Below are 16,850 nucleotides of genomic sequence, written 5' to 3' on the forward strand. Positions count from 1 at the left end.
ACAATATATACAATATTAAAATTTAAAACACACACACACACACACACACACAGAGAGAGATAACACAGTTAAGACTGGGGAAAGGTCCTGTGTTTCAACTGCTGCTCCATAAAGTTTGAAAGCATGCCAGCGCAAGTAGATAAGTAGCTGTGCTGCAGCAGGAAGGTAAACGGCATTTCTGTGCGCTCTGGCTTCCGTCACGGCGTTCCTTTGGGCCAGAAGTGGTTTAGTCATGCTGGCCACGTGACCCGGGAAGCTGTCTGGAAAAACGCTGGCTCCCTCGGCCTGTAAAGCGAGATGAGCGCCACAACCCCATAGTCGCCTTTGACTGGACTTAACCATCCAGGGGTCCTTTACCTTTTACCTACCTTAAAGATCCTGCAGGCAAAAACAGCCTGGGCATACAAACACATGCATAATTGTGCTGGAGCCCCTCCTTTCGGGGGACTGGACAATCTGTGGCTCCCTGTATCTTCCTGGCAGTAGTGACAAAATAAAAAAAAATCCTTCCAGTAGCACCTTAGAGACCAACTAAGTTTGTTATTGGTATGAGCTTCCGCGTGCATGCACACTTCTTCAGATGCACACGAAAGCTCATACCAATGACAAACTTAGTTGGTCTCTAAGGTGCTACTGGAAGGAATTTTTTTATTTTGTTTCAACTACGGCAGACCAGTAGTGACGACAATGATAGTGTTCACTGCCCGCTCCCCAGACCTTAGAAAGCCCATTGGCTTCTTTTGTCACCTGACAACTGAATAAGCTGAAAACCCTCCTTTGGGCCCTCTGCGCTGGTGTTGCCCATGCCACGTAACGGACCAAGAGGGCTTTTTACTGCTGTGGTGGTGCAGGAAATTAGCCACATGGGATCCTTTGCTTCATTTGCACAGTCCTTTTCTTAGGTTTCCCACTCGCCAACCTCCTTAGGCTCTGAGAGGAGAGGGAGGCTGTTTCCGTCTAGGTCTTTTCTCCCTCTGCACAGTATGTCCGCACACACGCAGACACACAACACTCACTGTTTTGCTTCCCAAGGGTTTGGTGCTCAGCTGCACAGCATTGAGAATCAGCAAGGAGCTGCTGCCGCATTCTTGCCTCTCTCTGACTGTCCTTGCGCTTCCTGACCCCCCAACCAGGTCCTGCGGAACATGGTTCACTGTGCGGATTTGAGCAACCCCACCAAGCCGCTGGAGCTCTATCGGCAATGGACAGACCGGATCATGGAAGAGTTCTTCCGGCAGGGAGACAAAGAGCGGGAGCGGGGCATGGAGATCAGCCCCATGTGCGACAAGCACACGGCCTCTGTGGAGAAATCGCAGGTGCGTGATGGCCAAGTGGGATAATGTTCCGGGGGGGGCAGAGAGGGATCCTTTTCCCCCTCCTGCTGCTACCAAGGCTAGGAAAATTCATAGAATCATAGAATCATAGAGTTGGAAGAGACCACAAGGGCCATCCAGTCCAACCCCCTGCCAAGCAGGAAACACCATCAAAGCATTCTTGACATATGCCTGTCAAGCCTCTGCTTAAAGACCTCCAAAGAAGGAGACTCCACCACCCTCCTTGGTAGCAAATTCCACTGCCCAACAGCTCTTACTGTCAAGAAGTTCTTCCTAATGTTTAGGTGGAATCTTCTTTCTTGAAGTTTGAATCCATTGCGCCGTGTCCGCTTCTCTGGAGCAGCAGAAAACAATCTTTCTCCCTCCTCCATATGACATCCTTTCATATATTTGAACATGGCTATCATATCACCCCTTAACCTTCTCTTCTCCAGGCTAAACATACCCAGCTCCCCTAAGCCGTTCCTCATAAGACACGAGGTGGCTGCTGTCAAAACCCACTTTATCTTTGGAGCATCATCATGCTTCCATCCCTGAGTTTCAGCAAAAATGCAACTTCACAAAAAGTTGGGGGGGGGCAGGGAGGAAGTAGGGAGTAAACATAGCCAGCCCAGAAGGCGAAAGGAAACCCTAGATCCATTACAGGAGAAAGGAGAGCCTGCCATGTCCATTGGAGGACAGCAGGAATCTGGCACTGGGAGGCAAGCAAGCTGCTTTCCTGTGACTGTGAGCCAGGAGCTTATGGCTTCCAGCATAGCTGAGTCTTTTACAGGCAAGTGTATTTTTGTGCAAGGAATTGGCGACCGTGAGTTGGCACAGAGGATCCATTGCCAGAAACTTGTCTTTTCCCTGTAAGAAACTTCTGTTTTAAAACAAAAAGAAGCTGCTTTATGCTGTCAGACCGTGGGACCACATAGCCTGGTGTGGCCTCTTCTGTCAGGCTGGCTGAAGCCCTCTTAGCTTCCTGGGCCCCCTTTTTGACTGGGGATATCATGCAGGGGTTTCCAAACTAAGGCCCGGGGGCCGGATGCGGCCCAATCGCCTTCTAAATCCGGCCCACGGACGGTCCGGGAATCAGCATGTTTTTACATGAGTAGAATGTGTCCTTTTATTTAAAATGCATCTCTGGGTTATTTGTGGGGCATAGGAATTCATTCATAAAAAAAAAGTCCGGCCCCCCACAAGGTCTAAGGGACAGTGGACCGGCCCCCTGCTGAAAAAGTTTGCTGACCCCTGATATCATGGATTGAACCTGGAGCCCCTCTGCCTGGCTCCCTCCTTGTGGGAACTGGGAATGTGCTCTTCTTCCCACAGTTACTAGGTCATTTATGATTGTGCTGTGTGCTTTGTGGAATGTGGGTTGGCAAAAGGCACATGCACCTCTGGACTAGAAACTGTGCCATCACACCCATGTCTGCGCCATTGTTAAAGGATGCTTTATTTTGCTAACAGAGAGCTCCCTGCTGTACCATTTTGAAAGAGAGAACCCAGCCAGCTATAACAAGCCCCCTACTCTTCCATAGCACTGCCCCACTGTTTGTTGAACCAATTGTTCTATTGCCTTTTCGAAACACTTTAATGTACCTCACCCTTTCAGTGCTAGAGAGGACAGCTGTTAGGGGAAGGGGGGGTTGTTAGTTACAGTTTAGCTAACTTCCGCACTCCTTTTAGCCGTAACGGGAATAGTTGGTACAGGGAACGGAGCATGTTGTCTTACGGAAAGCCTCTAAGAATTTTGGCAGAATGCTATTTTTCTAGTCCTCATGACTTTGGAGAATCTTGAAAGGGCAAAGCTACGGCTTATGCTCAAAACCCAGAGATGAGGATGCAAAGACATACCTAGGGGTTAGCCAGGCTGTCCCCCACCAAGGGCACAGGCTCAAGGGTGCAAAAATCATGCCCACCTATCTGGATGCTCCCCAGGCCATTCCTCCACTGTCCTGGATGATGACTCTGGGCTAAGAGAAGTTAAACATTCCTGCCCTATCCCTGCATTATTCTAGCGCCTAAATAGCCACCCCTTTCCCAAACATCTTTGCACAATGTACCTGGTACAAAAGCATCCAGGCCTTTTTCCTGTGGCCTGAGAGAGCACAGGATGAGTCCATGGCATAGCTGCCAAGTCTCCCGTATTCCCCGGGAAATCCCCGTTTTTCCAGCTGTTCCTAGCTGGAAAAAACGGATTTTTTTGTTTCCCATGGTTTATTCTGGCGCGGCGGCCATTTTGGAACTGGGCGGAGCATGCTCAGAAGCGACTTTTGATGCTGCTCTGCCCAGTTCCAAAATGGCTGCAGTGCAACTTCTGGCGCGGCGGCCATTTTGGAACTGGGCAAAGCAGCACCAAAAGTCACTTCTGAGCATGCTCCGCCCAGTTCCAAAATGGCGGCAGCACTAATTCCGGTCTGCTACTTCCGCCCGGTCCCTTATTTCTCCGACAGCAACTTGGCAGGTATGGTCCATGGGTGTCCCTTAAGGGCTCACTGTTCTGTTACCAACCCTCTTCTTTCCCTGCCCCTCGGTTGTGTTTCAGGTGGGCTTCATTGACTACATCGTGCACCCGCTGTGGGAGACGTGGGCGGACCTGGTGCACCCAGATGCACAAGACATTTTGGACACCCTCGAGGACAACAGGGACTGGTACCACAGCATGATCCCCCAGAGCCCCTCTCCCCCTCCGGACGACGCGGAGAAGGACGACGAAGCCTGCCTGGAGAAATTCCAGTTCGAGCTGACTCTGGAGGAAGAGGGGGAGGACTCTGAGCAGTCTGAAAAGGACCACAGCAGCCCCGGCGACGAGGACAATAGCTACTACACAGCCACAGAGGAGCAGCAACACGAGTCCCAGGAAGGGCAGGACAGACTAACGGACGACACAGTGAACGACACATCGCCCGGCACATCATGACTTTGGGGAAGGGACAATTGAAAAAGCAAAAAAACACACACGAAAGTTTTCATGAGGGGGGGGCAGGGATAAAAAAAACAACGAAAAAAACTCATTTTTTATTTTTATTGTATTTTTTATAAAAAGAAAATCAACAAGAAAAAAAAGGGAAATATACACAGCAACTGTAGAACCAGGTTGGCCCAAGCAAGGGACAAGTAGCCCTGCTGCTTCAGTGAGCGGCCCAAGCACTCCAGAAATAATCTTACCTTTAATTTTGCTTTCTTTTTCTTTCTTTCTTCTCTGTTGTTGCTGAGTGGGGTTTTTTATTTTCCTTTGCTGCTTTTTTTTTATTAAAAAAAAGACTGGTGCCATCAGGAACAGAAGGAGGGCAATGATGATGAAAAGCATGTATGAAGTGGTGGCAAAGGCCAAGCAGGTGGAATAATAATAATAATAATAATAATAATAATAATAATAATAATAATAGTATTTTAAGCCATTTGTAGTAAAAACAAAGCGGAGACACTGCAGGGGCTCCAATGCCAAAAACCAGTAATAATTTTCACACATGCCCCTTCTGTTCATCTGGCTCCCTTGCTTCAGACATGCCCTCCTGGGTCGTTTGGTGCCTTTCTTCTTTTGCTCATCGCAGCAAAACCCTCCCAGCTGGAAAACAGGGTGTTCAAAACATTGGGGATTTTTTTTGGGGGGGGAGTTCTAATAACTTGGATTTTTTTAACTTATTTTTTTAAGCTACTGCTAATTTATTTTTGTGAGTTTATTTTTATTTGATCGGACTGGTAAGAAGAAAGGACTTTGCCTCCTTTCTTTCTTTCTTTCTTTCTTTCTGATGCACTTTTAAAATAATAATAATAATGGTTTGCAGGTGGGGAGTTCCTTTTTTTTTTTTGCCTGTGACGCCATAACATTCTCCCAGAAGCAAATGGGAGAAGACATTACTTTTAAAGAAAACAAAAGGGAACAAGAAATCAAACAAGCAAAACATTTTTATCTGAGTTTCCAAATAGCCAAGTCTTCCTCCGTTTATCATTTTGCACAAAAAAAAGAAAGAAAAGGCAATATGGCCAGGATTGAATGGGTGTAACTGGCCAACTTGCCCAGACAGCACCATAGGGGACCTCAGGGGTGAGTACAGTGTTCCTCTCCCAGTAATGGGGATGGGATGGAGAGAAGGGGGTTGGTTTGCATCCTTCCTAGCCCAATAATAAGAGGAGAGACTATGTTTTTCAGTGATGATTATTTAAGGACTGATTTGCAAGTTACCACCATCTTTCTGTCTGAAAACCTGTGATTTGTTAGTTGACGAATCTCTAAACTGCAGTACCCCTCTTCCTGTTTACAAGTTTGTCAACTAGGAAATACAAGTGTACTGACCACAAACAAACAATTTGCATGTGCCTCTAGGCACATATTTTTTCTCACAGGAGGCTTGATACAAGCAGAGTCTGTTTGAATGAAAACCAAGTCTTTATTTCTGTGCAATGCAGTGTAATGTGGCTGGATCACATAGATTGACTTGTGAAGTTTGTATGCTGGGGTGGGGGTGGGGCTTTATTAAGTTCAAAGGGTAGAGGCTCTAACACTCTTGGTTCCAGAGGTGAGGATCCACCTCAGACCACCACCTTCCTAGGAAAATTATGTGTTTACATGTGCCCAGAAAACCCACACCATTCTCTCACTGCTGTGACATAAGTCAATAGCTTTTTTTCAGATCCTGGGTCTGGTTGCAGAGAAGCTCCATCTCTCAGAGCTCAATCAGATCTACAGAAAATCCAGCCAAAAGAGGAAATCTAAGCAGTATGCAGGTTTATTACTTTAAGGTCACTTGCCTTGAAATGAAATACAGAGGCAGCTTTGCCACATGCATGAAACCGGCCAGAGAAAGGGCATCTGAAATGTGCTTTTCTTTCCCTCTGCCGGGCCGATCTTGCTATACAAATCTCCATGCCAGATGCTGCTCTCCTGACAATCTCTTCCCCCTGCTCCATTATTGGGCACGGAACAAGGAGCCCAGGCCGCCTTCCGACAGTTCTCCTAGAGAAGCAGGGCCTGCTGCCTCACCCTTGCACCAGAAATCACCATGAGAGAAAAGAAAAGAATCTGCTCTGTGGAATATCAAAAGGAGATCTTTTGGGCTGCTTTTATTCTTTGCCTTAACCAGCCAGCGGAGTATAATTTGCTAGTAATCCTGCATCATTGTCCTGGCATGAAGAGGGCGAACTTTTCTCCATCCACAAATGCCTTGCCCTGCCCCTGGATGGACGTTCTCCTTAGCTCTGGGGACATCAGATAATTTCCATGGACAAGCAGTGCTAGGGAATCCAGTCCTAAGAACCACAGGAAACAAGCATCCTGGATCCCTTTTTTCTTGTGCCTCTGCCCAGTTGGGGAAGCTGTAGCCTGGTCCTCGGCTGGCTGGATTCTGGGGGATCACTTGCCACCCCACTGGCTAGAGGGCCCAACCCCTCTTTTTGGAGGCGGAGGGAGAGGAAAGTGGGAGAGCGACAACACAAGTGAATTGTGAGCGGATTGGCCTTTCGGCAATGTGAGACTTGAGTGAGTGGACCTGAGCCAGCGTCTCTCCCACTTGAGGTGAGGCCAGGACCGGGATCCCCTTTATTTAGCCTGTCTTACGTGGCCATTCAGGGCTGGCATTGCGCCTACCCTAATCTCTCCCCTCCATGTAAAGTGGTGAAGCAATAACAAGCGAGTTCCCATTCCCATCACCACGCTGAGCTTTCGAACCAAAGCCATGTCTCCTCTTTTGCAAAGTTTCCATCCCACCCACTTTGCATTGACTTCTGTTTGGCCGGTTCTCCTAGTACGTAGGTTCAGGCAGGTGGCAAGGAGCCTTCCGGAACTGTTCCAACCCAAGCACGGTAGGGGACAGGGGGATAACGGTTGGAGAGGTGTGCTAGCTATTGCAAGGCGGCCAGCCCCTAAAACGCCTGCCAGCCGCTGCAGCCCTGCACCTGCATTGCTGGTCTCTGCTCAAAAGCCAGTGTAGGGCACCTCCTTCCTTACCCAAGGAGAACATGGCCATTTCTGAACACAGTACTGTAGCCATTTTCTTTGTATTTTTTTTCACTTTTCTTTTTCGAAGCCTCAATTGAAGAAAAGAAAAAAAACGGGGAAAGAGAGAGGAATTCTTTCTTTCTGATTTGTGTATAGCTTTTATTTTTGTACGCAGTTCTGTTCCACGAGTTTGTTGGGTCGGGTTTGGACTGTACATAGTTGTGAATAAGCAGATTGTAAATTATTCTAAAAAAGAGTAAAAGAACCTTACAAACAATACCCCTCCCCCCTTTCCCTCCCGGCCTTGCCTCGGTTTCTCTCCCCAAACTCCTGCCGTAGGACCTGTGCTTGGGGGCGCATTTGTGGAGAGCAGTGAGGTCTCCGAGAGACTCTCCAGCTGCATCCTCTCATCGAGAGCTCTGGGACGCAGGCCCTGCCGCCGCCCCTGCCGTTTCTCCTGTCTGTGTATTTATGGTGTAATATAGACACATTGGAAATTGTAGAATTGTCATTTTTTTCCTTGCAGTGTCGTTAATCAGCTGTTACAATGTTCTCTCTCGAATGTTACCAAAACCGTTCAGCAGCCGAGCTCACAATAAACCAGGAGAAAGGGAGTCTTTTGTGCCTGTGACCTTGACCTGCCTTCTCTGCAAGGCTGCAAGAGGTGTGAGTGTTTTTTTCAATGCCTTGGAGGCCAAAAGGAGAGGGGAGGAAAGCCAGGTCCACCCTACCATTGGGCAGACCGAGGCAGCTGCTACAGGCATCTCATTTTGGGTGTCGTAAGAGGGCAGCAAGGGACCCAGGTGGCGCTGTGGGTTAAACCACTGAGCCTAGGGCTTGCTGATCAGAAGGTCAGCGGTTTGAATCCCTGTGACGGGGTGAGCTCCCGTTGCTCGGTCCCAGCTCCTGCCAACCTAGCAGTTCGAAAGCACGTCAAAATGCAAGTAGATAAATAGGAACCGCTCCAGCGGGAAGGTAAACGGCGTTTCCGTGGGCTGCTCTGGTTCGCCAGAAGTGGCTTTGTCATGCTGGCCACATGACCTGGAAGCTATACGCCGGCTCCCTCGGCCAATAATGCGAGATGAGCGCGCAACCCCAGAGTCGGTCACGACTGGACCTAATGGTCAGGGGTCCCTTTACCTTTTACCTTTAAGAGGGTAGCAAACTCTAATATTCTATTGCTGTGGGTGCCCTGGCCCTGGAGGTGCAGGCATGGGGGGGGCATGAAAGGGATCTGTTGCTTTGCCTTGGGCAGCAAAGTGTCTTGTGCTAGCTCTGGACAGGAGCCAAGGAGCCCCGCAGGCACTATTTTAATTCAATCCCAAGGAATGCCAACTCTTTCCAGGCGAGACGGTGCTATCTTCAAGGGGCTCTTGGATTGGAGTATCGACACACTCGGCGCAGCTCCAGAGACTTTTGACATTAACGCTGTGCCTCGTCCCGTGGGGTTTTCACTCTTCTCACAAGCTCATCCCCTTTTCGTGTCTACCTTGAACACGACACTCTCAGGCTACCCTGATTACAAGCCACTGTGATCTATTTTGACACACAGACAACAGCTAGAAATGTAAAAAACAAAAATAGACCTATATAAAACATCAAAAAAAATAAAATGACTTGCAATTAATGCAACATGCAGGAAGCCAGCAATTAACAAAAAGAGCAGTCAAAGGCCTTTAGAAAGATGGACTTTTTGCCCCCTTCAGCAGGAAAAGGGAACAAAGGATTGCCACACAGCCATGGAGCAATAGTAATATCAGGTTCAGCTACCCATAGCATGACTGTCCTTCACAGAGTGAAAGCACCCAGAGCGGGGCCTACACTGCAAAGGCTAAGTGCCACTTCTTGAAATAAGAGAGGCAGTCTTGGGCAATGCAAGGTCTTCATGGTTCATTCAGCATCTTGAATTGGGTCTGGATGCTAATTGGCAACTGTTGATGCTGCTGCAAATCAGGGCAGCTGTGTGCCATTAGGTGGTGAGCAGCAGACATTCTGTTTCTGCAGCGTCTTCTTCGAAAACATCACTCTTATATGGTGCATTGCTGTGATTTATTCTGGAGGCTACCAAGGAAAAGATAAACAAGGTAAAATCTCTTTCCAGAAATGGGGCAATGTCTTACCTACCTGCTGCCATCTTCTGGACACTTTGTGCAACAATGGGCTATTGAACAGCCATGGTTCCTGAAGGCTGAGCAGTTTGGTTGAACTGGTTCAAGGCGTGGCACACGCTCCTCCTGCCATCCTCTTGGAGCGTCTTTGTAATTGTAACGTTTTGAATAAGACCCTTTATTTGCTGCTTTCTGACTAATTGTTTTTAGTCAGTTGCATTGTAGCAAAAACAACGAAGTTTCTGGTGGCTCCGAGAATCATTAGCAGATTTGTAATCACCCCTAAGGGACCCAGGTGGCGCTGTGGGTTAAACCACTGAGCCTAGGGCTAGCTGATCAGAACGTCGGCGGTTCGAATCCCTGTGACGGGGTGAGCTCCCGTTGCTCGGTCCCAGCTCCTGCCAACCTAGCAGTTCGAAAGCATGTCAAAGTGCAAGTAGATAAATAGGAACCGCTACAGTGGGAAGGTAAACGGCGTTTCCATGTGCTGCTCTGGTTCGCCAGAAGCAGCTTTGTCATGCTGGCCACATGACCTGGAAGCTATACGCCGGCTCCCTCGGCCAATAATGCGAGATGAGCGCGCAACCCGAGTCGGTCACGACTGGACCTAATGGTCAGGGGTCCCCCTTTACCTTTACCTAATCACCCCTAACCAGCTTATGAAAGGAGAGGGGTGGATGTTAAACTCTTGTCCTGTGAATCATGGAATCACAGAACCGTTGAGTTGGAAGGGACCCTGAGGGTCATCTAGCCCAACCCTCTGCGATGCAGGTATTTCAACAAATCATTAATGATACATGGCCAGAACTGATCTCTGCGCCTGTTTTCTTCTGCAGGACAAATAGCAGTGGATGAGGTGGGTTGCATCAGGAAAATGATCCAGGTTTAGAGGAGGAAAGGATGAACACCCCCATCCTCTATCTCCATAGCCCCAAACCGATTCTAAGGCCATTTATTACAGTAAAGTAACTCAATAAAAAAGTTGAATCGGGGCAGAATGAACTTAAGTGTTTGGTAAGGGGTTGAAAATACCTGCCTCATAACTGTGTCACTGTCATAATTGGCTTGATATAAATCAACCAAAACGTAGTGTTTTTTTTTATTATTTGTATGTTTGATTTCTGACCCACTGTTCGTCAGTCAGTCCCAGTTTCAACAATATAAAAATACAATATTCAAACAGTTTTACAGCTCAGAAGATTGAAGCATATTCCCCAACAAGGGGGGTTGACACTGGGGGGGGGGGTTCAGTCTAGAGAGGGGCAGGGGAGTCAGCTGTGGGGGCACAAGATTATAAAAACGATACATGGTGTGTAGAAAACGGATGCAGCCTCTTTTAGAACACACTGGCATGAAGTCAATCTGTGCCTTTCGTCTGCCCTCTGCTGGACAGTTTACAGAATTAACAAAACAGCAATCAAACAGATCACACAAGATACAGCAATGTGTTAAAGGATTTAATACAGCCATACAATCAAAACAAGAGTGCATATGCAGGAGGCAGAGCATTCGTGTTTGTGGAACACTGCATTCTGGATTGTGAGAAATTTGCTGCAGTGCTATACAGTACTCACTTGCCTGGGTATGTCCCTGTTTTACCACCCAGCCCAGTTGATATGCAAATGATTCTCCTGTTAATCAAGAGGGAAGGGAGCGAAAGTGAGTCCTAAGAGCCTACCTTGGGATGACAGATTGAACTGCATGTATATTTTCTATGTATGTTTACCAGGGAGAAATTTCCGCTGAGCCCAATGGCATGAGTTTGCAACCTCAGTCCTTCAATGCAATGTAGACAGCCACATACTATAAACTCCACATACTATAAACATTCACTGAAAACTGGCCAAACAATCGCAATAATAATAATAATAATAATAATAATAATAATAATAATAATAATTGTCCAGTAGCACCTTAGAGACCAACTAAGTTTGCTCTGGGTATAAGCTTTCATGTGCATGCACACTTCCTTCAGATAACTTCAGAAGTATCTGAAGAAGTGTGCATACACATGGAAACTTATACACAGAACAAACTTAGTTGGTCTCCAAGGTGCTAAAATGTTTTTTAAAATTTCGACTGCGTCAGACCAACATGGTTACCTACCTGAATTAATAATAATAATAATAATAATTGTTATTTATACCCCACCCATCTGTGGGCAGATTTCAACAGAACATTAAAAACAGAATAAAACTTCAAACATAAAAAACTTCCCTAAACAGGGCTGCCTTCAGATGTCTTTTAAAAGTCGGATGGTTGTTTATTTCCTTGACATCTGATGGGAAGGCGTTCCACAGGGCAGGCGCCACTACCAAGAAGGCCCTCTGCCTAGTTCCCTGTAACTTCACCTTGCAGTGAAGGAACTCCAGAAGGCCTCGGAGTTGGACCTCAGTGTCTGGGCTGAAAGATGGGGGTGGGGATGCCCCTTCAGGTATACTGGGCCGAGGCCGTTTAGGGCTTTAAAGGTCAGCACCAAGACCTTGAATTGTGCTCAGCAACGTACTGGGAGCCAATGTAGGTCTTTCAGGACCGGTGTTGTATGAACTGTCCCTTATTTGGAATAATCACATTAATTACTTGCACACCTTACAATTTCTGTGTCTCTTTCTCTCAGGGGACACTTCCGTCAAAGCAACCACATACTGCACTGAGTAAGTAGTACGTATCACACACAACTCCCTCAGCGAACTTAAGAGCTCTGCCCTGGGACATAAAGCCTTTCTGGTCCTCTTCACAAAGTGCTCTGTATGCTTTGAAAGTTTCCACAACCCCTCATGGCACCTTGGAAAATGGACTTTGTTGCAAGAGGTTGTGATAGTTTCCTGATAGTGCCTGCCCACAACTAAGTCACTTTAATATAAGCAGTTTTCTAGTAGCATCTATACTAGAATATACTATATCTATATAACTATATACTATATCTATATAACAAGTCAACTAGTGCAAATTAATGCTAGGGGTTGCAGCCAATGCTAATCCTACTCAGAGTAGATCCATTGAAGTTAATAGAAACAACTTAGGGGCCCTTCTCAGTGGTGGTGACTGCCCTGTGGAATGCCCTCCCATCAGATGTCAATGAAATAAACAACTGACTTTTAGAAGAGATCTGAAGGCAACCCTGTATTGGGAATTTTTTAATGTCTAATGTTTTGCCATTTTTTATGTGCTATAAGCCACCCAGAGTGGCTGGGGAAACCCAGCCAGATGGGCAGGGTATAAATAATAAAATTTATTATTATTATTATTATTATTATTATTATTATTAATTTATGTGGCTCTGAGATGAACATAGTTGGATACAACCCTAGATAATAAAATCTGACTCTGATTTTGCAGTTAAAAACATAAGGATCAGGCCAGTGGCCCACTAATTTGCCTGATTCGATGCTCCCTGCGGCATGTACAAGACACATACGGTATATGGCACCAGGCACACATACATGTTCTCCTTGCTTTGGGTAGGTCTATTTCCATATAGTGGAGCAGAGGATTTTTGTAACTTTAACCTTCCTTGCCACAGTGGAGGACTCTCACTTCTTTGTCCTGAAGGATGTCAGAGGTTTGGCAAAAGGAAGCCGAGCAATGCAACACCGATGACTTGCTTCTTTCCTCTGAACACCAAAGACTTCTCTGTGACTCAGTAGCACATGATCTTGTAATCATTACACGGGGCAGTTTCTGTTCTCCGGCGCCACGTTCCTGGTAAATCATTCTCCCTAATTTATAACCATCTATTTTTATCATTGTAACCTGCCCCAGGACTTCAGGCAGTCGGACAAACAATTTGACTGTATCCTTCCAATAAAAGGATTTGGGCATTGTGGGTAATCAACTACTATACTGAGTCTCATGAAGAACCACAATTTTAATTCTTTTTCCAGCTGACTGTCTCAGAGGTTTTTGATACATTCTGCAGGACTGCTTCGCCCCTCATGCTATTTTAAGATTTACATGAAACCACAGAGTTAGGCCATCTGTGTACAGTGGTACCTCTGGTTAAGAACTTAATTCGTTCCGGAGGTCCGTTCTTAACCTGAAACTGTTCTTAACCTGAGACACCACTTTAGCCGCAGCACCGCCGGAGCATGATTTCTGTTCTCATCCTGAAGCAAAGTTCTTAACCCGAGGTACTATTTCTGGGTTAGTGGAGTCTGTAACCTGAAGCGTTTGTAACCCGAGGTACCACTGTATTTGGGGTAACGTGTTGTCGGGGCTCTGCTTCTCCTTTTCCTCAAATCCTGGCTAATCTGGGGATGTGCTGGACCAGTGGGGACAGTAACAGGTTGCATGAAGGCCAACAAACAGAAGCTCAATCCCTGTAAGATGGAAGTGCTGTCGGTAGGCAGATTTGTCTACCTAGTGGTTAGAGCAGTGTTGCTTTCTGAAGGGTCAGGTTTGTGATTTTATCCAACTTTTAGCTGTGACACCCCAGCTATGGAATGCCCTCCCTAGGGGCAATTGCCTACAGTATTTTTGGTGCCAAGTTTCAATTAGCCCCCACCCCCCCTTAAAAAAAGAGGTGCAGATTTTTAGGCTGCCCACTTGCCTAGAAGCCTAATGGCATACAGTGGTGCCTCGCTAGACGAATTTAATTCATTCCACGGGTCTTTTCTTATAACGAAAAATTTGTCTAGCGAATCCCATAGGAATGCATTGAATTTTTTAAAATTATTTTTTTTGCCCATAGGAACGCATTAATTGAATTTCAATGCATTCCTATGGGAAACCGCGATTCGCTAGACGAATTTTTCGTAAAACGAATTCGTCTAACGAGGCAACCTCTGCTCGGAAAATCTTTTCGTTAAGCAGAAATTTCATTAAGCAGGGCATTCGTTAAGCGAGGCACCACTGTACAGTGAAACTTGATTCTGAGTGAATATGCTGAGGATTACTCATTTAACTTCATCTCCTCCTCTTCTTAATTGTACCAGTTTTATTGAAGTCCCGTTAGCTATTCCAAGAGACCCTTTGGCTGCAGAGCAGCAGACTAAGAAATGTCCAAAATTAACAAAGATGCGTAATGAACAGGGAAGGTGAAAAGGTCACGTTTCAGTTAACTCCTCTTGGGTGTGTGTGGGTGCCTGGCATCAGGAGGTGAAGACATAATGTTCCAGTTTTGACTCCAGAAAGCTGGGGTCACCTTTGTGGTGCAAGTGGGCACAATGGCAGCTTGAAGAACTTGTCCTCGTGCCTGTGTGAAGTCTGGCCATCAGCCCTCCCCTGCTTCACATGGGTGACTCACTCTCTCCCCCTCCCCCTCCTGAAAAGCACATAGAGGTGAAGGAGGAAGTGGGAAGAGCAGCACTCTTTCCCACTTCCTTTTCCAGCTCGAATATGCTTTTTAAGGCTCAGATTGGCACCTGAGCAAAAAAATGAAGCAACTGAGAGTTAAGAAGGGGAGCATCCCAGGACACTGAGAGGGGCAGGGAGGGAAATGGGCCATCTGGAGGAAGGAGGAGAGAAAAAGTGGGCTCAAGATGGAGAGAGGGAGTCAGGAGAAAAGCTGAATGCACACCCACTTGCATCTCAGACCAAGAAAGGATGCTCTTGAAACTGCGTAATTTTTTAACTGACACCCATCCCTCCACTCCTCAAACCACCATCAAATCACAGATTGCTTTCTGCCTATATTGACTGAAACCATGACCTGTTGCTTTCAAGCACTGTTAAGGTGGCAAAAAACCTGACTCTTGAGGCAATGGTGCTTCTGCAAGTTTATTTGTTGCTGCTATGAGGATATTTTATTGCTTATAGTTGGGACTACCATCTTCATTATCGTAAACTGTCCAGAGACATTTGTTGTCTAACAGCATGTAGAATGTATTATCAATCCAAATCGAATGTCCCATCAGTGCTTGGCGGATCTGCCGTATACCCTCCGAGCTGATTTGGGAATGGGGAGCAAGAGGGGAGCCCTTTTGCAGGACCCAGGTAGCGCTGTGGGTTAAACCACAGAGCCTAGGGCTCGCTGATCAGAAGGTCGGCGGTTCGAATCCCTGCAACGGGGTGAGCTCCTGCTGCTTGTTCCCAGCTCCTGCCCACCTAGCAGTTCGAAAGCACATCAAAGTGCAAGTAGATAAATAGGGACCGCTCCGGCGGGAAGGTAAACGGTGTTTCCGTGTGCTGCTCTGGTTCGCCAGAAGCGGCTTTGTCATGCTGGCCACATGATCCGGAAGCTGTCTGCGGACAAACGCCAGCTCCCTCGGCCTATAGAGCGAGATGAGCGCCACAACCCCAGAGTCGGACACGACTGGACCTGATGGTCAGGGGCCCCTTTACCTTTTACCTTAGGTGAATCCTGCCAACTTGAATAAAGTTTAATAAAGTAATAGCCAGGGGCAGCGCTGTAGCTATGGGGTTGTGAGGTGGGCCCCAGCCAGGGGTACAGTCGAGGGGAGGGGTGCAAAATCGGCTGAAAAATATGTCCATAAATATGTCTGTAAATGAAAATATTGATTATTGCCTCATAAGATAAGGTTTTAAATAGAGGGTGAATTGAATGGGGGGGTTGGAGGAGAGGCGGGAATAATAGCTAATTTGTCAGTGGCTAGTTCTGCCACAGGCGCAAGATCACCTAGCTACAGCTCTGGCCTGGGGGATGCAGGGGGCAGTTTGCCCCCCATCAAGTAAATAAATAAAAATACCTAACTGATTGAGCAATTGAGTCGCAGATCGCTCGGTCCTGCCCCTCTAACATAAACCCTGGCAATGCCCATAAAATTTGGGCAGGCAGACCCCCTCAAATATTTTATTGGAGGAAGCGAAAGGACCTCGGCTCCTATGGTTGCAAAGGCTTTATCCAAAGCTGTTCTGCTTGCGCTGCGCCCTTCCGCGTGCGCAACGTTATTGCCCCCTTCCCCGCTGGCACCCTCAAAATCTGCTCGAGGGCTGGGACGACCCATCCGGAGCAGCAGGGGAGAGAAAGGAAAGTCGCCTTGAGCATTGCTCGCTATATTAACTGGAAGGTTGTAGCTGTCTGCGGACAAACGCCGGCTCCCTCGGCCCATAGAGCGAGATGAGCGCCGCAACCCCGGACACGGCTGGACCTGATGGTCAGAGGCCCCTTTACCAGGGAGAAAGCCTCCCCCAGTCCCCACGGCGGACTCAGTAAGACACGCGTCGGATTGCACCGCGCGGCTAGGAGCAAAGGCAGAGCGCGTCGCATCTGCTTGCACGGAAGGCTGCGATCCTACGCCTATTTCCCCGGGAGCAAGACCCGCTCCGGACGGCAACGGAACCTGTTGCTACTTGCGCATGTTTTCAAGAGCAGCTGCTATTTCGCAACCCCCCCCCCTCCGTCCTCCCCCCCTCCCTCCAGCCTTTGCCCAGGCCCGATTCTCCGCCCTCCCTCCGCGTCCGCCCCGCGCCTCCTTCGGCCAATCCAGGCGCGCCCGGGCGAGCTGCGCGGCTCTGGGCTGGCCGGAGGGGGACTCTTATTGTGAAGCGGGGCGGCCGCTTCCCTCTCTTGCTTAGTCATGCTGA

At 47.6% G+C, this 16,850-nt stretch overlaps 1 protein-coding gene across 4 annotated transcripts in view; it reads left to right on the forward strand.

Moving 5' to 3' along the window:
- The window catches only part of PDE4A (phosphodiesterase 4A), a 282,707-nt gene extending 275,315 nt beyond the window's left edge, over positions 1-7,392 (forward strand). For all 4 annotated transcript variants that reach the window (XM_035141219.3, XM_035141222.3, XM_035141224.3 and 1 more), the window contains exons 14-15: positions 1,134-1,316; positions 3,865-7,392. In XM_035141219.3, the coding sequence (XP_034997110.3) occupies positions 1,134-1,316; positions 3,865-4,239 (558 nt within the window). In that variant the 3' untranslated portion in view covers positions 4,240-7,392. The remainder of the gene's footprint in view (positions 1-1,133; positions 1,317-3,864) is intronic.
- Positions 7,393-16,850: the final 9,458 nt, after the last annotated feature.

The sequence above is a fragment of the Zootoca vivipara genome, chromosome 15 (assembly GCF_965207765.1).
Source record: "Zootoca vivipara chromosome 15, rZooViv2.hap1.1, whole genome shotgun sequence".
Lineage (NCBI taxonomy): Eukaryota > Metazoa > Chordata > Lepidosauria > Squamata > Lacertidae > Zootoca > Zootoca vivipara.